This window comes from Triturus cristatus, chromosome 11 (assembly GCF_964204655.1).
Source record: "Triturus cristatus chromosome 11, aTriCri1.1, whole genome shotgun sequence".
NCBI lineage: Eukaryota > Metazoa > Chordata > Amphibia > Caudata > Salamandridae > Triturus > Triturus cristatus.
The window spans coordinates 410,980,939-411,002,456 of record NC_140594.1 but is presented as its reverse complement, the minus strand read 5'-3'; the positions used below and the strand labels follow the sequence as shown (position 1 = coordinate 411,002,456).

The 21,518-nt window shown below is 45.9% G+C and overlaps 1 protein-coding gene across 6 annotated transcripts in view; it reads left to right on the top strand.

The window, feature by feature from the left end:
- OGDH (oxoglutarate dehydrogenase) overlaps positions 1-21,518 on the top strand; it is a 587,498-nt gene that overhangs the window by 240,823 nt on the left and 325,157 nt on the right. For all 6 annotated transcript variants that reach the window (XM_085636081.1, XM_085636083.1, XM_085636078.1 and 3 more), the window contains one exon: positions 3,202-3,330. In XM_085636081.1, coding sequence (XP_085492207.1) covers positions 3,202-3,330 — 129 coding nt within the window. The remainder of the gene's footprint in view (positions 1-3,201; positions 3,331-21,518) is intronic.

Sequence of the window (21,518 nt, the reverse complement as noted above, 5' to 3'; positions counted from 1 at the left end):
CAGTGTGCCATGTTGACTCTTTGTTTTGTCCTGTACCCAGACACTCAGCCTGCAAGGGCAGTGTGTGTGTGTTAGGGTACAGGGCCTCTAAGGGTAGCACAATGAGTGCTGCAGCCCAATGAGTGCTGCAGCCCTTAAAGGCCTTCCCTGGTCACAAGGCCTTGGGTACCTAGGGTACCATTTACCAGGGGCTGACATGTGACCAGGGTTTGCCAATTTGGGTTTTAGGGAAGGAACATAGGCCCTGGGCACCTGATTGGCAGGAGTCCCGGGCATAATCAGGCAAAGTACATTCAGAAATTCAGCAAAAAGTGGGGACATACCATGCAAGAAAGAGGGCACTTTCTCACAAAGTGCACTTAGTAGCAATTGTAGCTTATACTAGAGGAGAAACAGGGAAAAGTTTCTTCACTTCACATGTGCTCAAAAGGGTTCCTAGAAAAAGCAAAAAAGAATTGCACCTTCAAAAATGGTGCCATCACCCACATGGAACCTGAAAATAGTTCTAGCACAAATTATGAAAGCAACATTCGAACAAATGCTCACGTTGAAGACTGCCCTTTTAGTGGCAATAACATCCTTACGTAGAGTTACTGAACTACAGGCACTAACACTAAAGGAAGCGTCCTTCTAAATACATAGTAAGAGGCTTGTCATGAGGACAGATCCCCAATTCATTCCAAAAGTGGTATCAAGATTCCACATAAATCAGAGTATAAAAATGCCAAGTTTCTTTCAAAACCCACAGACAAAAGCAGAAAGAGCTTTGCACACACTTGACGCAAGAAAGGCGTTCATGTACTACATTGAAAGAACCAAGGAATACAGCAAAACGAAAGTTCTTTGTAACCTTTGCAAACAGTTTCCTAGGAAGACTAGTAACTAAAACACCATTGCAAGATGGATAGCGCAAGCCATACAGTCTTGCCACAGGCAAACAAGACGGGCCTTACAAGTTGACCCACGGACACACTCAACAAGAAAGAAAGGAGCAACTATTGACTTTCTAGCTAATGCTCCAATTCAGGACATCTGCATAGCTGCAACATAGTCTTCAGTGCACACTTTCACAAGACATTACTGTGTGGACATTCAAATGAATAAAGAAACACAAGTAGGACAAAAGGTTTTACAACATCTATTCACAAACCAAAGCTCATCTTCCACCCAGCCACCACAAGACTAGCAAACCGCTACAGTCTATGCACAGCATGTGGATCCAGAAAAGATTTATGCTGCAAAACGAATAGTTTCTTACCGGTCGGTGTAGTATTGCAGCTTGAAAAATGTTCTGAATTCACTAGCAAACCCACTCTTCTCCTCCTTCCTGGCGGAGAAGCCGCCAGGAAGGAGAAGAGAAAAAAAAGAATCCGAAGATGGTGACCAAAGGTAGGAGTTTTCAGAGGAAGTCCATCGACGTCACAGGAGGACACCAAATGGTGGTATGTCGAAACCCACCGACAGAGAAAAAAGGAAAGAAATACTACAATTCCGGACCCATCCACTAGATGTCAGAATAATGTACAATATGTGAATCCAGCAAATCTTTCAAGCTGCAGAACTACAATGACAGGTAAACTATTCAATATTCTAAAACTGGGGAACACCACAGATACAACCTACACAAAATGCCAAAGCTTTGTGTGCAGGTATCCACACCACCTATTCCAAGAGAATGCCCTGTCTATAGTTCTTCAGCTAAATGAAACTGTACTAACTGGGATCTTTTTAATACCTTTAGTGATAAACCAGTGCAGACAGCCAACTATGGGGATGGTCCTAGTAGCTCCATTGTGGGCCATACTAACCGGGTTCTCTGAACTGGTAGAAATGAGACCATGCAGACTAATAAAACTGCCAGTGTTGCAGAAACTGTTAACAATACGATGGTTACAGTTACCCTACTCTATTGTGGCATGGCTCTTGAGGAATTAAAACTTGTACATCTAGGTTTATAACACTACAACGCAGATAAAGGAGTTTTGAGGGAAGTCAGGAGATCGACACACAGGTGATATGTGGCAAAAAGGGCTAGGTTTATACATTGGTGCATGAAATAACTTGACTCACAACCAAACAGGGTACTCTACCAAACATTTGTGTCTAATGCTCCCACTAGATGAAAAACTAGAGTATACGTCCATAAAGGTACATTTATTAGCAATAAACAGTCCTGGCATGTTGCAAGAAATTATTTTTTGCCAAAGCTGTGATCAAAAGACTCTCGGATTTGCACCACCAAGGTTGGTGGCCACACCGATGTGAAACTTTAAACTTGTCCTAACACAGCTAAGTAAGACCCCATTCAAAACTAGGCACAGAGGAAGACTGAAATACCTGACAGTGGCTGTACATGAACCACACCTACAAATACCAAGGACAGAATAGTCATGAGAGCTAGCCTAGAATGTATTCTATTTCATCCAGTCGATACAACTACCAGACTTTTTCCAACAACCAAAAAAGCAGACAAAGAACAGGATGCACACATTAGGAGATTGGAATTTTGTTACCTACAGCAAATATACCTCTGGAATTAGGGAAGTTGATTTTTCATCTTATTCGCACAGACAAACAAGTTTAACAGTCACAAAGGGAACCCTAGTAAGATGGATAGTGCACCTTTTTGCAACAACATCCACACTTTACATCTGCCTTCCAAGTGAAAGTAGTGCTGCTATTTTATCTATGCACAGCATCTGCATCCAGAAAAAAGATTTGTGCTGCAGAGAGGCTATTCACCTGTGACAGTAGTTTTGCAGCTTGAAGACTCTTCTGGATTCACATGAGACCCTCTCACCTCCCCAGTGAAGAGGTTTGGTTAAGCAAAAAGGTGAAAAAATAGTACATCAGGCAGATAATATTCCCTAAGGCAGTACAGGTCACCAAGAAAGGAAGAATACAAATCTAAAGATGGCGACCACACACTGGCATGGCAGGCTTGCATCCAATATCTTTGTGTGCCTCTACCCAGTCAACGCCTGAAAGGAAAAACAAATAGGGAACTTTTTGGTCTCTGCTACTAGATGGCAGAATGTGTGTGTAAAACCCGAAAAGTCTTCAAGCTGCAAAACTATTGTTACTAGTGAGTATTTGTTTTCTAATTTATTATACAGTATTGTCACTCAGAGTTGGATAAAATTCCACAAACTGAAGAAGTGCTTTTCTATTTGACTCTTGCTTTTCACTTTCTCTGTGCAGGTGATGTCTATCTTGATGCATGGTGATGCTGCGTTTGCTGGACAGGGCATTGTGTATGAGACATTCCATCTCAGTGACCTGCCTTCTTATACTACTCACGGGACTGTGCATGTAGTAGTCAACAATCAGGTAAATATTCACGTTTTAATTTATCATTACAGTGTCCCTCCTGTTTTTGGATTGATAAACAATATTGCTTAAGGGCTAGTGCACTCCAGTTAAAGTATTGAAGGGCTCCAACACTATTTTTCCCATGCACATTTCTTACTCTGAAGTGAACGAAAGCTTACAGGTCAAGGTTTGCACTCTTTCAGCTTTTATTTCTTTGGCACGGACTGCCCTATGAATACTTTCGGTTCATTCCCCCAGTTTGGACATCTTCACCAACTATAGATACCATACGGGTAGTGTGACAAGCTGGAACAAAAGGTGTCCCACACAACAAAAAAAGGGTTAGACTAAAAGGTGTTGCCCCCAAAGAGTATAACCCAAATGCCCACCCCCAAGCAATTAAGATCCCACCTTCAAGTGCCAGATGATCCTAATGGTGGTGTTCTCCTGTTGTCAAGTCGGGGACACAGTTAAGGTTGGGATTAAAGTCCTCCTTGTTGCTTTTGGAAACGGTCTTCCTTTCTTTGTATATTTTCCACAAGTCCTATGTTTTTCTTCCAGTGCACACAGACATTTGCCTGGCTCCCTGGAAGTGCTCCATGTACTTTTGTATTTTGTTGACATCCGAGAACTGCTCTGTCAGAGGGCACATAACGTTGTACCCCCTTTGTCTCAGCCCAGGCTGAGTGGTGACTTGACAGTGGTCTTAATGTTATTCTAGTTCATCCCCGTTGATGGCTGCTCCAGAAAGTACCATCAAATGGCAAGAACGCAAGTGGCTACAACTATGTTGATCCCCAGTTTAAAGGCTTACAATATCTTTACTAATGCACACATCACGTGGTAAAATTACTATTGAATTACCTCCTAAGGATTTGGAAAGGATGACAGTGACTTGGATGGGGAAGCAGATTCTGAGTCCTGGGCAACTACAAAAATAGTGTTCGAGGCATATGAGCTGCAGAATTTATACTTTTGCATAGATCGCCATCTGGTGTTGGGCTCGGATGATTGCACCTTGTTGTCTTGGAAGAAGTCTTTTGTAGTCACAAGATAGGTGACTCCTCCCTTGGACGATAGTGCGCATGGGCATCGTCTCCATCCTCAGATTGTTTTTTTCTGCCATCAGGTTCGGATGCAACTTCAGCACTCCGGTTCGGTACCATGTTTTCCAAACCTTTCCGACGCGCAAACCATCGCAAACTCAATGGTATTGATCTTGTTCGCTTGCCTTTTGACGCGCTAACTCAAATACTCTATTCCGGTTGTCGACGCTGGCAGCTGGTCCTATTGCCGCCTTTCGGGTCTACGGCTAATGGAAATGACTTCATTCAAAAATGCCCCCAGTGTGGAGCTAAATTCCCACACAGCGACCAACACAGGGCCTGCAACCTTTGTCTCTCAACTGAATACGAAGAGAAAGATTGTCAAGCCTGCGCCTCCTTCCGCTCTAAGAAGAATATCCGTGATCGCCTGGGTCGACGACATGGTATGGCGCAACAGGCTGCACCGGTGCAGGAAGACCTCTTCGATGAAGGCCTGACGTTCCAGGGGCAGAGGATTCGGAGGACCTCGACATCGTATCCGAAGCAGATGACTCAGATGACCACATCACTCCAGGTCAACGAGTGAGTACAGCTGCCCCTGCCCCAACCCCACCCGAAAAAAAGAAGGCTCTGGTCAAGACTTCGCCTGAAGGACTTAGTCGCGACCGGAAAAACTTCAGAAGCCCCGCCACCGGGCCCAGCTCCAAAGACAAAGGAGAAGCCTTCCGGCGGTCGGGACCGAGCAAGCCAAGCGACGGTGCCCCAAAAACACCTTTGTGCCGAAAGCGGGAACACATCATACTCCCGCTGTCTCCAAGAAGGCCTCAGCACCAAGCACTTAGACACCAAAAGAACAAAAGGCCTTGGATCCGAAGACTCCTCAACCTTCGGATCCAAAAAAGATTTTGGACTAGACAGCGAAGCCGAAGGATCCATAAACCCCTTCTAAGGCTCCAGAGCAGAAATCTAAACCGTGTTTGGAACCAAAAAAATCGGTGCCGAAAACAGACTCCAACGAGGAAGAACTGTTTCTACCAGATCCCATCGATCCGAAACAGAAAACTCTGCATGTGGACCCTAAAACAAGCCATATTGTCAGTATCTCGAGGACCAAGAGGAAATTGGACACCCCGCACATTCCTGAGGTGCCTGTGAAGAGACTGTGCAACTTCACCATTAAGACCCTCTTCTCCTGTTCTTCCTACTAATCCTTTGTCTCCTCAAGTCTCCGTTACTGCCTCCATACTCACCACCACCACAGGATTGTAGTGAAAGAGCCACTCTTGTGGTTTGGCCCCCTATGATGACCTCCAACTACCACCATTTTAACTGACTTTAGTGTGTTATTTTACCCTAGCCTTAATGTAGGATGGTCCTACATATATCTGCTTCTCTTCTAAGCTGTAATCTTGCTGTCTTTCTTTGACATGGCCTCATGTCATCCTGCTAGCTTCTGACTTTACCTTGCTTCAAACTTTTCTGTGTGCACAGTGGTGCTTGTAAGTTGTGTGTGTGAGAATTATAGGTGCTGACTATTGCCTTTGACAGGGCCTCATGTCTGACTCTGCCTTGCTGCTGCGTGCACAGCAGTGCTTGCAAGTTGTTTGGTTATTCACATTCAAGGTCTTGCTGTTTTCCTGAGCCATTGTTTTTATTTAGTGTACTGTGGAAGGCCTTGTGAGAGCTTCGTCAAGACAGGGGCTGGAAGAAGTGCGAATGGAGGAAGAGACTTGAGAGCTCCTTACTGCCATGAGGATGCTTGCTTGGAACTTGGCCAGTTCTGGTAAAATTCCTCTGGTGGTGGGAGGAGGTCTTTCACGAATCTTCTAGTGTGTTTAAAGCTGAGGGTTGCAGGCTGGGAGTGTGGGAGTTTGGATTCCGAGCGAGGGCAGACGTGTCCATCCCGGATTGAACCCTGGCTTGCTGAGCTCTGATCCCCGGCTGTGATTCCCCTGGTCAGAGGTGGGCAGTGTATGTACAAGGTGATGTATAGATGCTCCACCTCCAGACAAAGTCTAAACTACGAGACGCTTCAGGCAAACGAGTTGCCTCCCAGGCAGCTTATCACTGGAGGATAGCTAATGCACAAGCATTACTTGCCAGAAATGATAGGGCTCACTACGACGAGCTTGAGGGCCTAATGCAACATTTGCCTAACCAATACAAGGCTAAAGCCAATGATTTAATTCAGGAGGGCAAATTAATCACAAACGCGTCCATCAAATGTGCCTTCGATGCAGCAGACACTGCTTCTAGATCAGTCAACACGTGTGTTATTACGAAGGCATGCATGGTTGCGCATTTCTGGGTTCAAACAAGAAGTGCAGACTACTATCCTGAATCAGCCGTTCAATCAGGAACAACTTTTTGGCCCAGCTGTAGACACATAATGAGACAAAAGCTGGGGCGTCATTTACGCCCCTACCAATTGCACAGCTGAGACGCCTTTGTGGCTATATTTTTTTTTCCAAATTAATCCCAGTAATCCAAGTCATCCAATATTTAACCGTTTTTCTCAATCCAACTCTTGTTATCAATTATCCACACGCAGAGTGGTATGCCAATTTTCATGTTTCTTGTATTCAAGTTGGGCCCTCCGGACCTCTATCCCAAGAATACGATAAACGCAAATTCGTCCAAGACAGTGATTTTATTAATAGCCCAATGCATTTCAGGCAACTGGTGCCCTTCATCAGGGGTCACTGTAAACGACACATAAATAAATAAATATCAATGTTCAAACCATTGTTGTTTAAACAGCCTTAGAGAAAATTAAAAAAAGATACTGAGACTGCAAAATCCATGGGAGCATTAGTCTCCATCTACACAAGGCTCCTTTCGTTGCTCCTCCCACTAACAAACCATGACTTCCCTCCACACCCTCCAGACCATTCCACTCCGGTTGGAGGAAGACTCTCCCAGTTCCTACCTGTCTGGATTTCCATCACTACAGACAGGTGGGAAAGACAAACTATCCAGTATGGTTACTGCCTGGAACTTACTGCAACTCCCCCCCAACATACCACCCAAATAGCGTCCCATGTCCATGGAACATCTAACGCTTCTGAAACAAGAAGTTCTCTCACTGCTTCAAAAGCATGCAATAGAACCAGTTCCCCTAGAACATCAAGGGACAGGGGTTTACTCCCTGTACTTTCTAATCCCCCAAAAAGGACGGTACTCTCAGGCCAATTCTGGACCTCAGACCTCTCAATTTCTATATACAGTCAGATCACTTCCACATGATCATTCTCCAACAGGTCCTTCCACTACTGCAACAAGGCGACTTCCTTGCCACTTAGATCTCAAGGACGCCTACTTCCATATTCCCATACACCCTGCTCACAGGAAATATCTAAGGTTCACAGTGGACGGCCAACACTATCAGTTCAAGGTTCTCCCATTCGGAGTAACCACAGCACCCAGGGTCTTCACAAAGTGTCTCGCCGTAGTAGCTGCACATTTGCAAAGACCGCAGATACATGTGTTTCCATATCTGGACGACTGGCTTATAAAAGCCAAGTCACACAGTCTGTGTGTTCAACACACTCACCAAACAGTTCAGCTGCTACACCACTTTGGGTTCACAATAAACCACGCCAAGTCACATCTAGAGCCCTCCTACCTACATCAGTATTTAGGGGCCACGATAGACACTTCCAAAGCTCTAACATACCCCAATCCAGCCAGGATAGTCAGTGTGCAAACCCTCATCACAAAATTTCAACCCCAACACTCCCTTCCAGCTCGAGTGTTTATGCAGCTCATTGGAATGATGGCCTCTTGCATTTTCATAGTACCTCACGCAAGACTTCAAATGCGCCCCTTACAAGAGTGCTTAGCATGTCAGTGGAATCAGGCTCAAGGTCAACTTATAGATCTGGAGTTGGTGGACAGCCGCACACATCGCTCGCTGCAGTGGTGGAACACACAAAATCTTTTCAGAGGGTGGCCATTCCTAGAGCTAGTTCCACAGATAGTGCTAACAGCGGACGCATCACTCTCCGGCTGGGGAGCCCATCTCCTAAACCACACAATTTAGGGCAGGTGGACCACTCAGTGCTCCACATCAATCACCTTGAATTACTAGCAATATTTCTAGGGTTAAAGTAATTCCAAGCACATCTTCTCAACAAGACTGTTCTGGTCCGCATGGACAATGACAGCTATGTATTACATACAGAAACAAGGAGGAACACATTCTTTGCAGCTGTCTCATCCAGCGCAAAGCATATGGAGATGGGCCATTCTGCAAAACATATATCTTCTGGCAGAACGTCTTCCAGGAGTGCACAATCACATTGCGGATCGGCTAAGTCGTCAAACACAGAAGATACACGAATGGGAACTTCATCCTCAAGTTCTTCAACCATTTTTCCAGATGTGGGCCACCCAGACATAGATCTGTTCGCCGCAAACGCAAAATGCCCAACCTTCGCCGCCAGGTTTCCACACCAGTTGTCCCAAGGGCAATGCGATATGGATGAACTGGTCAGTCAGATTTGCGTACGCTTTTCCGCCACTCCCACTCATTGCGCTAGTAGTACGCAAGCTCAAGCAAGTCTCTCAAAATCATCCTAGTTGCTCCCACATGGGCACGGCAACCATGGTTCACAACACTCCTCGAACTCTCGGTAGTTCCACACCAAAAACTACGTCTCTCCCCAAAGCTGCTGATGCAGTACCATGGAGAGATAAGGCAACCAGATCCAGCACAACTGAATCTAGCAATCTGGCTCCTGAAGTCATAGTTTGGTTACCTTAACCTCCCACTGGACTGTAGGAACATTATCAAAGAAGCCAGACGCCCTACTACTAGAGCTTGCTATGCAGCCAAATGGAAACGATTCGTCATTTACTGCTATAACTAAATTGACCCACTAGATGCTTCCATTCAAAACATCATTTGCTATTTGCTGCATCTACAAAGATGTAATCTAGCATACTCATCCATAAGATTACATCTAGCTGCCCTTGCCGCCTATCTGCAAAACAGACATTTGTCATTGTTTAGAGTACCCGCTATCAAAGCCTTTATGGAAAGCCTTAAAAGGATAATTCCTCCCACACTGCCACCCTCTCCGGTGTGGAACTGAAACATTGTCCTTACTAGGCTCATGAGTCTTTACACAAATGTGAACTGCAGTTCCTTACATGGAAATTAGCTTTCCTTGTCGCAATCACCTCTCTCAGGAGAGTAAGTGAGATCCAGGCTTTAACCATACAAGAACCATTCTTACAAATGCATTGTAACAAGGTGGTTCTTAGAACAAATCCTAAATTCCTTCCAAAAGTAATCTCTGCTTTTCATCCTAATCAATCTGTAGAGTTACCAGTGTTTTTCCAAAACCCACATTCTGGAGCAGAGAGCGCTTTTCACACACTTTACGTCATGAGCTTTACTTTATTACATTGACGTGACTAAACCTTTTAGAAAGACAAACCAACTGTTTGTAGCTTTCTGTCTTCCTCATAAAGGAAACCCCATCTCCAAAGCTGGAATTGCCAGGTGGATAGTCAAATGCATTCAAATATACTACCCGAAGGCAAAACGCGCATTAACAATTCCCCCTAGAGCGCACTCAACATGCAAACCAGGGGTTCCATTGCATTCTTGGGGAACATTTCCCTAGAAGACATTTGTAAAGTAGCGACTGTGAGAAAGTGGCTCTGTATATACTGTTCCCTAATAGGTACAGGGTGTACAGAGTCCACAGTCCCCCAGAGGCTGATAGAGGTCAAAGTTAGGTATGACCTTACTCTCAAAAGTGGTAGCTTGGTCGAGCAGTAAGGCAGTACCAGAGGACAGTGTAAAGCATTTATTGTACACTCAGTCAGCAAATGGTTTCACACACTCAATAACTGAACTCTAGGCCAATGATTTGTATATATAAAATATATGCTTGTTTTATTTTTAGAACCACAAAGGGGGTAAAAATATACTTTCTCAGAATGAGAGGTTGAATATAAATACTTTTGTTTTAAGCAATACATTTGTGTAAACAGTCACAGTTGGTTGCAATAAACAATCCTATTTCCTAAACATAACAATGCATTGAGCTCAATGGTAAATTCAGGTTATTTGTAATAAATTACTTTTCAGATTACTTTTGGAATTCCAGGTCTGGCTCCTAGAACCAGCCTGGGGTCAGTATTCAGAATCAAGTGATGAAAGTCGACTTAATAACTGTAATGATTTTTAAATAATATTTAGCTATTTCAAAAGTTAGCACTTAGAAAATATTTCACAGAAAACATTCAATGGATCTCTATGGCAAGAAATTCAAATTGCAGGTAGAGTACTTTATCGTTACTTTAGTAATCCAGGACTGGGTGCCTAGACCCAGGACTGGGGTCCTTATCAAAAGCAGGTAAGTAATTTCGTTTGCAGAAATGGTACGATTTTAAAAGAATATTTCAAATTTGCAAAAGTAGACACTTAGAAGAAATTTCACAGAAAAGCAGACAATGGTTTCCTATGGGAGAAAAATGAGTTAGAGGTAAGTATAGTTGTGAACACTTTTCAGGGTCAGGGCTGGGCACCAAGATCCAGCACTGGGAGCTCACCTAGGAGCAGGTGAGTAAATTCGTTTTTGTCACTTGGCTGATTTTTGGTGAATTTTTGCAGTTTTGAAAAGTTCACACTTAGAAGATTTTTGAAGAAAAAGCCAGTCAATGTTACCCTATGAGGAAAATGAAGTTAGCGGTTTAAGGGTAAGTACTCGACTGGTAGTGTTGAATTTCCGGGCATGGACTCAGGGGTCCCCCAGTGTCAGGTAGGTACAGTTGGTTCACCCTCAGCGGTTTCAGGACGGCCGGGTGCAGAGAGAGTTGGGCCCAATGTTATCCTATGAGGGATAGGGGGCCTTGGTTGGTGGCTGCTGTCTGGCAAGCCACGCGGCTGTGGGAGCTGGGCTCCTGGTCACTTACTCAGGGCAAGTGGGGAAGTAGGTTAGTGTAGGGAGGGCACTGCCAGGGCCACTCGGGCGGCTGGGTGCAGGGTGCTTTTGAGCCTTAGGGCGCTCAATGGAAATCAATGGGAATGTTCCGGTTTGGAAAGAGGCTGCAGGCTCGGGGACGAGGATGTTTCAGGTGCCACCACCACTTCGAGAGGTAAGTTGGGTAGTTGTAGGTTAGGTGGGTACCCCGGGATTGGGCACAGGGGGTCGCAGGGCGCCGGGTGCAGGGGTGCCTTTTGACGTCGGGAATCTTACCCTCTGGTTGATCGCGGCTGGGGTGGCACTTGGTTCTGAGGCTGCAGGCTTCTTCCGGGATGTCGAGGGGGGTCCTTGGGTGCCGGACTCTGGGTCACAGTCGCCGTGGGGACGTCCTCTGGGTCTTTGTCCACTCCGGCACTGGCCAGGCTTGGCTGGTGCAGAGTGTGTTGGGTCCGCGGTCCCGGGCTGGTGCCAGGGATAGCAAATAGGTTTCTTGAGTAGAGCCTCTACTCGTGGGAGTCCCAGGGGCTTAGAGCTAAAAGGTAGCCAGGTCCTCCGGGGTTGGTGAGGTTGCTGGCCACGAGGGATGCCGCGCTGGTGCAGGTTCGAGAGTCGACAGGCCGGTAGGGCTGGGGCCAAAGCAGTTGGTGTCTTCTTCTCTTTTTAGCAGCTGCAGGGCAGGTCTTTGTTCTTCTTGCTCTTCTTGTCGTTTTCTATCTGGAATCTAGGGAAGGAAGGTTCAGGGGGCCCCTAAATACTAGATTTAGGGGTGTTACAGGTAGGTGAAGGCCAGGGACCAATGGGTCCTTGTCCTGGGGTGGGTACACCCCCTATCCTGCCTCTCTCCTGTGGGAGGGGGGCAGTAGCCTAATCCTGATAGGGTAGGGCCTCCCATCTTCAAGATGGCGAGAGCCCGGAGATGTGCTTCACCTCGCCTCCCCCACCTGAGGGGTGGGGTGGGCAGGCTGGCACATCCCCTGTCCTTGTATGGGGTTTCCGGCCAAGCTTCCCGCCAGAGTGGGGGGTTGCAGTGGCCTGGGGAAACTCCAAATGGCGGCATGCCTTTGAAGCTTCCCTTTGCTCATCCTGGGGGAGGTGATTTCTCACCTCACCCAGGATGTGCATTGTTGCAGGCCCGGGAGAGCAGGGGCTCTCCCACCCAGGGGTCCAGCAACGTGTCTGCTGTGTGGCAGCCTGGGCAGCCTCAGAGCAGACGTGGATTGTAAGTTAGCTGTAAGGGGGCATCTTCTAAGATGCCCTCTGGGGTGCTTAGTACATTAAATCCTGCACTGGCATCAGTGTGGGTTCAATGTGCTGAGAAGTTTGATACCAAACTTCCCAGGCTTCAGTGTTGCCAATATGGTGCTGTGGAGCTCGTGTTTGACAAGCTCTCAGCACCATGTATTCTTAAATGACAGCACTGCACTTACAGTGCCCAGGAATGGACCCGGGTACTGTAGGGGCACAGGGCTCCTGCTCCTGTGCCCACACCATAGGCGTAATGCACCCAGCTAGAGGGGTGGCTGACATATGCCTTGGCAGTGTAGGTGATGGGCATGGCACACAGTGATGTGTGCCATGTCGACTCTTTGTTTTGTCCTGCACCCAGACACTCAGCCTGCAAGGGCAGTGTGTGTGTGTAAGGGTGCAGGGCCTCTGAGGGTGGCACAATGAGTGCTGCAGCCCTTAGAGGCCTTCCCTGGTCACAAGGCCCTGGGTACCTAGGGTACCATTTACTAGGGGCTGACATGTGGCTAGGGTTTGCCAATTTGGAGTTTGTGTGGTTTAAGGAAGGAACATAGGCCCTGGGCACCTGATTGGCAGGAACTCAGGGTACACTCAATCGAAGTACATTCAGCAATTTAGCAAAAAGTGGGGGCATACCATGCAAGAAAGATGGCACTTTCTCACAGCGACCTGGTCTACTACACACACCTTCACCAAACACTATTGTGTAGACGTGCAGGTGAAGCAACAGGCTTCTGTAGGCCAGGCTGTTCTTAAGACACTTTTCCAAACCACTGCAACAGATACAGGTGACCACCGCTAAGGGAGATACTGCTGTCCAGTCTATGCAAAAGTATGAATTCTGCAGCTCATATGCCTCGAACGGAAAATGCTACTTACCAGTATGCATCTGTTCTTGGCATGTAGAGCTGTAGAATATCATACGCCCACCCGCTTCCCGGGACTTGTATCTGTTCCAGTGTTATCTTACTTAGATACATTCACATGGACATCTTTTCTGTTTTACAAACTCCATCATGGTGAAAATCTGGAATTGATGCCCATGCGCACCATCGTCCAAGGGAGGAGTCCCCTATCTCGGGACTACAAAAGACTTCTTCTAAGACAACAACAACGTGCAAGCATCCGAGCCCAACACCAGATGGCGATCTATGCTAAAGTATGATATTCTGCTGCTCTACATGCCAAGAACAGATGCATACTGGTAAGTAGCATTTTCCTTTTGCAACGTGAATCTTTTCTGGACTCGCGCTGTGCTCTAATTTGCCATCTAGTGGTTTGGTTCGGAAAGTCTTAGAAAAAAAAAAGTTAGCCCCCTCTTAGGTGCACCTTCGCCTCCCCTATGACCTCGGGCGCGATTCCAAAGCACTAGTGCATGGCCGCTATTTTAAGGTTATTTTCTGCTGCTTGGTATGGATGCAAGTTCCACAGCTTTGGGTCAAGAGAAAAATGATGGCAAAAAACCTGATGACACCAACCGAACACTGTTGTTGTCCACTAAGAACAGCTCTAGAGGGAGAAGTCACAGAAAATACCATTGAATTTTTTTTTTTTCTTCTGTCTTTAAGCCACGTGTCCCGAGAATGGACACTAGCAGGGCAAAGGTGATTGTGAGGCCCTCCACCTCAGACCTAGAAGGGATGGAATACGCCCCCTTTAGATTTTGCCCCAAATGTCACTACAAGGTCACACAAACGCAAACACAAGGTGTTACATTTCTGACTACCTAAGGACCATCAGACTGAAGGGTGTCGAGCATGTGCCAGATTCCAGACCTCCCTTGAACCTATAAAGTAAAGTAAGATGAGCACATTATGCCGTGACGCAGTCAAGCCAATCCCAACAGTTACTTAGGGACCTTCGAATCTAGCAACAAAGAAATAGTCCGACAGAGGTCGCACGGGGAAATAAGGGGTCATGCAATGAAGAATAGACGCATGCAGAGTCACTGGGGGAAGCACAGACACAAAGGCACAAGAAAAGCTGAAGAATCTCACCTTCACAAGACCACTAGATCTGGTACAGAACAAGACTTTCAGGGAAGATATAGCTGAAAAGCACATTGACGCCAAAATAAAATGTAGTTGCAGGGAGAGGAAAAACGAAGGAGCTCCACGTGTCCAAAAGAAAGAAAACTGAGGGGGGGGGGGGACATCTACTCAGCCCAACTTGATGCTGAAAGGTGATGTGGACTTCTGTAATGTGTCAAAAAGGCCGAATTGACTCCGAAAATGAGGGGAAAGGCAATGGTAGGCACTGAACAAATGGGTCACAGCATCAGAAACCAAAGGCACAGGCTCGAAGCTGAAATGGCAACACTACTGCAAAGAAAATGGAACTTCAATGATTCTTTCAAGGGCTTTGAAACCTTCAAAAAGCAGCAAGGGAAAGACCAGTAATCGGCACAAAGTGTTAGAACAGCCTGTTAGAACAGCCTGTAACACCTGAACCACAAGAGTAGAAACAGGAAGAGTTTTACAAGGTAGAGTAGCATCTGAATGGCCCCTTGACTGAAAGAACAGGAACTAGAGAGAGGCATAGGATGATCTGGACACAGATGCCACTGAGGAAGGATTTGATGCATATCCCTCTAGGTCTTTGAAGGAAGCTGGCTCTTTATATAGTGGACCAAAAAGAGGTACACTGTGTAAAATGGCCACGGAAACCCCAACTGGTTTACAGAGGCACAAACCGTACCCCAAATGCTCTTTTGTGGTGGTGTGGGCGAGCAGTTAGGCATATCAGTGCACCCTCTTTAGTATACATGCTCAAGGTGCTTGGGGTACCATTTGCTAGGGGCTCGCAGGAGTGCTACATTTCTTAGACAATTGTAGAACAGTTAGACAATACTTTGTTTTGAGGAAGGAGTACTGGCACTGAGGTCTGGTTAGCAGGCCTCCGTGCACTGTCTGAGTCAAAAACCAGCACCCAGTAGCTAAAGTGGCAACCTTAATAAAAGCCCAGTTTCCTACACAACCACCCTCCCCCACAGCCAACCGGCCAAGAGACTCGGCCACAACCTGGAAGAGTCTTTCTAGTCGGTCAGGCGACGAAGAGAGTAAGGAAACAAGCTGCACTGTTACAGGGGCTTCTCTGCCTTGCATCCTCCTGTCCAGGTCACTGCCTCTGTGCAGCTGACCTATCCCAATAGCAACATGATCTATTTTAAAATGCACTAGATCTGTTTGCTCTTTTCTCCTTTCCTTGGGGTTACCGTTAGCTACTTCTGCTAACCCTGTCTTTGCTAGGGCAACCCCCAGCTTACCCAAAGAGGTTATCCACAGCTGGAGTAACCCTACCAGAACCAACAGCCTAACATGCTATTTGACATAGGGTCATGCCATGCCAAAGACCATGCAGCCACAAAGACTAGCACCCAGCAGAGGCTATTGACAACTGTCAACACACAGAACCACACCTTTAGCTCTCCACTGACAGGTGGATGGACTAACATAGAGGCTTCTTTGGGTTCAGGGGGGCCCTACTACTGTTATGGAGCAGGGGGTTACTACATCCTGTAGCACACATCCTCATTCCACTCTCTTCTGTCAGCTGAGGGACCACAGCCTCCTGCTGAGCAGCTGCCTGAATAGACGTGACTTTGTAGGGCAGGTAAGGCTTCACCAGCTTTGGAGTTCTTCCCTACTAGAGCAGAATATCCTTGGCACACTGGAACGTTTTCTAAAAGTTGCCCACCTTTCCTACGCTTCCTTTTGCCTTTCAAATTCAAATTTATTTATTATGTTTTGGCTCTCAAAGAGGGCCACATAAACATGTACAGACAAAACAACACAATCATCACAAGTACAAGAATTATAAAAACATAGTATTCGAACCGTAATAGGTACACTGCAAGCCATCAGTCCCACAAGGCCGGGCCGGCACAATCTTCCAGAGAATTTAATAAATAGCTAAAAATCCTTTAAAAAAATTAAAAACATAAGCACAGAACATTTCATTTGGTGGGCAATAAAGTGCATGAAGAAAATCTTGTAAAGTGACAATGCTGAGGCGAAGACAAATTACTTTAAGCCATCGCTTGCGCAAGCTACGTAACATAGGACAAATCAAAAGTACATGCATACAGTCCTGGTTATTTAATTTACATAGATTGCACAACGGTGAAGTGCCATGCCATTTAGACAGCAACACGTTAAGAGGGATTAAGTCATAACGTAATAAAAACCAAAACCTACGTATCCCATGTGGCAAGTTCCACAGGGCATACGGTTGGGGCTGTTTCAACCTATAGGAGGAGATCAGCGGCTCCACATTCCTTTTATCTCCAACTGTTTTTTTGTCGGATAGAAAACAATACTCCCACGAAGCCTCCCTGAGGACCTGCTTTAACTGCGTGGGAGAATAGGAGAAAAGAGCGCTTTCATCCAGTCTAAGGATTTTCACAGCCCTTCTAAAATTACTAACAAGTTTAGAGAACTCCTTAAAATTGCCCAAAAGTTCATTTTTGAGTAAAACTCGCAGGGTTCCTTCTCTCGCTCTGACTAAGCTGGCTACCCACCTTATTAAGGCGCACAGCCCCTGAACCCAGGCACTCCTGAGTCCAAAATCCAGCCTGCAAGCAGCCAGTGGACAGGCATTGTTAAGATTCGAGAGGGATCTTAGGAGTTTTCCCTCAGTCTTGTGGCAAAAGTCCCAATATTTTATCTCAATTATTTCTATACCATACAAGATGGTTGCGGGGATTTTAGCTCTAAATACTTCTAGAAGGCTAGAAAAATGTCTTTTCCCCGTTGCCAGGTATAGGGACTTTAACCCATTGCCTTGGGCAAGAGCTTTGCGGGAGCAATGCTCTATATGAGGATTCTCGCTCATATTGACCGAGAATATTTTCCCTAAAAAGGTATAACAAGTTACGACCTCCAATCTAAGCCCTCCGATAGCCCAACCAAAATTTGTCGAGCGGCATTTCTTCCTACCAGCAATACACATCACTTTACTTTTATTAATATTGATCTTCATATGATGCTCCCCAGCAAAGTCCTGGAGAGCCTGAAGCCGATTAGCCAGACCCACGGGAGTTAAGTCAAGCAATAACACATCATCGGCATACATCAGACAGGCTATTGGCACCCCTCCTATCAACGGTGCGATCCCCTCACTATGGGACACAGCTGCAGGGAGGTCAGTTGTGTATAGGGAAAACAACAGGGGCGCCAATAAGCAGCCCTGTTTAAGGCCATTCTGAGATGGTATTTTGGCCGACAGCCCCCTTTCGCCCCCCATTAAGACCCTGCACCAGGTCTCAGTGTGCAGAGCCCGCACCAATTCCAGCAGGGGAGTAGGGACACCCATACTCGCCAATTTTCTCCACAGCGTTCCCCGATCTACTTTATCGAACGCTGTGGAGAAATCAATGAAGGCGGCGTATACAACACCCCCTCTCACCTGGACATATTTATCAGTAATAACCTGAAGGGCAGTCAGGTTGTCCAGAGTGCCATGTTCCCTTCGGAAGCCAGTCTGTTCCAACGGCAAGATGTTGCGCTCCTCGACCCAATCAGAAAGAGATCTCAGGAGGCATTTCGCAAAGACCTTTCCGATGGAGTCGAGGAGCGCAATCATGCGATAGTTACTGGGACTGTCCCTTGCTCCCTTTTTGAAGATAGGGACCAGAATGCTTCCTCTCCACGATGCAGGGACACGTTTAGAAAGATGGCATGCCCTAAACAGGGGGTACAAGATTTTACTCCAGGTTGAAGGGTCTTGTTTTAGGACCGTCATCGGAAGCTCATCCGGTCCCATAGCCCCAGAGGATCGCATATTTTTTATAGCCAACTCGATTTCCTTTTCAGAGGGAAAGAAGACCGAGTCATCAGGGGCAGCGTACATGAAGTTATCCACACCTGTGGTCCCATTCCCTGCATATAATTCTCGGATATGAGAGGACCATAGATCTTCTGGTATAGCTATGGGAGTAGGGGAGTGGCGAGTACCACATCCTTTCCCGATTATTGCCCAAAAATCTTTAATGTTGCCATAAGCAGCAGATTCCCTTAATTTAATCCATACTTCATCCTCCCTGTCCCTTTTAATTTTTAGCTTAAGTCTGCTTCTCTTTCTTTTTAACCTAGCGATATCTTTCCCACGTTCCAGTACCCTTTCGACGTACTGTGCACGGATTAGTTTGTTTAATTCCCTATTCAGATTACGGAGAGTTAGAGAAACTACCTCTCCTTTTTTCCTAGGGGGGACAGTTTTTTTAGCATTCAATAAAATCTTTACCATGAATTCCTCAAAACAAACTATTTCATTTCCGTTCCACTCTTCTATTTCCCTAAGGGTATCGGTCAGTAGCTCCTGCACCCCATTAATGGCAGCATTATTCCAGAAGCATCTTCCAGATGTCGAGTGGAAGGTAGCCTCCCTGCCATTTAGCGACCAGGATGCCGTATTCATAGAATTTAACGAAATTGATAGTGACAATATACTGTGGTCGCTCAGAGTCGTGGGTGTGATCTTTAAGTCAAGAATCTGGGGAAACAGACTGTAGCTGGCGATAGCATAGTCCAAAATTGATGACCCAAAGGGGGATTTGTGGGTATGATTTGCGGGGACGTCAGATGGAAATCTTCCATTTAAGATAATACCATCCCCGATCGCTAATTCTTTTAACAAGATCTTCCCCCTTTTATTTGTCTTTAAGTTTTCAGGGAAGAGCGTCTGGGGGATGCAATGTGCTTCCTCCTTAGCTTTATCCCTGAAGAGTTTTAGACTAGCGTTTGAAACTTTACAATTCAAATCACCGATAAGCAAAATTACAGGAAAAGGAGGTGAATTTTTTATCTTATCCATATACTGGAGAACCCGCTGCAATTTATCATTAAAACATTCCTCAGGCGGAATATACACATTGAAAATTACCATGGGGTATTTTACATTGTCATGGATCATATTTTCTAATGTTATTGTGTGGAAAAGTCTACTGGAGTCAATATAATGGGAAAATCTCCATTGACACTTATTTGACAGTAAACAGGCGAGCCCCCCCCTAGCATGCCCTTTCTTAGAGGGCGCAGCCGGAACTTCCAAAACATAAAAATCTTTTAAAGGCGTTAACCTATCTATGCACCATGTTTCCTGGATGCACAATATATCAGCCTCCAGAGTGGATAAAAAGGTCATTTTCTCCGGGCTGCTATGGAATCCGGCCGCATTCCAGGAAATTATGTTTAAGGCTGGGTTAAAGATGGTGGAACAATTTGGGGTTATCCTTATTTTTTGTTGATGATGCACTATGGAGCCAATTCCACCGGTTATTGTCATCATTGAGTGTGGAATTCTCAACTAGTGGGAGAGGCTTCACGTGCGATACTGTGCGTTTTCCCCTGGAAACCCAAATTTTCAGGTCTCTCAGAGGAGAGGTTACCCCGTTTTGTTCACCACCCCTCAACCCCTGCTTATCGAAAGAGTTTGGCTTGCCTGGGGTAGAGATAGGTAGAATATCAATACCTAAGCGTTGAAAATTTTCAGCCTGTTCTAGTATCAAATTTGTTATGATAGGGGAATAAAATTTCACCCGAATACTCAAAACCCGACTACCACCCAACAAAGTTACCAGTTCAATGTCTCTAGACTGAATGTGATAGAGACATTCAACCTCACTGAAACGCTTAAGAAGCCAGGCTCTATTTAATAAGAGGTCAGTATCAAATAATGGAACAAAATCTAGTACACGCACATCCACAGGGGCCTTTAACGTACTTACAGGCCGGGCCGGAGGGCGAGAATTTTCAGAGTCAATTGTTACCACAAAGGGGGGGGCCAAAGGGTTTAAAAACCCAGATGGATTAGAAATTGGACCTCCAAGAGCACTCCGAGAAGGAGAGCCTGGGAGAGAGCCCCCAATTTGTGGTAAATCTTCCTGGGAAGGCAGGCTGCCTTGTTCAATTTCCTCCTCCACCGAGGTTGAAGAGGATAAATTCACACCCATGTCCACTTTTAAAGCAGTAGAAAAGGATTCCCCATTCCTTATTTCATTCTCCCTTGTCTCTGTGCATTTTTGGAAAATGATCCTCCGTTGCTTCTTCTTTCTATACTTTCGAATAGGTTTCCTCTTACTGGCTTTTGTACTTTTTTGTTTACCATATTTTCTCTTTTCTTCATTGACCTCAGATTTGTCGGCCAGGAGGTCTTTTCCACCATCCGGGACAAAGATAGGAAATAATTCCTGAACCGTTTTGGGGCCTGGCAAGACTTTATCCTCCTCCTCTATCTCCAGGACTATATTCTTGATACAGTTAGAGGCTGCAGTATGAGGCAACTCCTTATGAGGGACCATAGAAGACTCTTCATTTTTCCTAACTAGTTCGCTTCTAATGGCTTTGAATTTCCCCTCAGATACAGATTGTTCAGACTTAGGGGGAGAGGCCTTACTCGCATCCGGCACTTTCTGCAGCAATAACTTTAGGATCTGAGTAACTGATTCAAGGATACAGTCCGAGCTGCCTACAAATTTCCCTAGAAGCAGCAAAATTGAAGCAAGGAGTTGTTCCAGCGCGATCATGGACTCAGAGATCGGCTTTTCTCGTGCTTCTGCAGTGCAGATATTATCCAGGAGATTGAGGTCGGGGCTCTTGGAAGAGTTTAGCAAGTCAGATATTTCATGACTATTTAGCGACGGGGTGCTACTATACAGCATTAACCCTGATGGGGTGGCTCCCCCCTGAACTTTAAATTGCTCCAGAGATTCCACTTTAGCAGGGCTTACGTAGCGTCCCCATAGTTCCAAATCAATGGATAGTGCAGACAGGTCATCCCCCGGCCTGTCATTCATGGGTAACTGAGGGATCGATGGTATGTGCACTGGCTCACTTATAATCGTCAACTTCCCATCTGTAGGGTCCCGAAAGGGAGACCCTCCTGCCATAGTTTGGGGGGCCCCCTGCTGGACCTGGGGAAATCGGAGCACAGAGGTAGTTGGTACATGTACTTCCAAGACTTTAGTATCTGGATT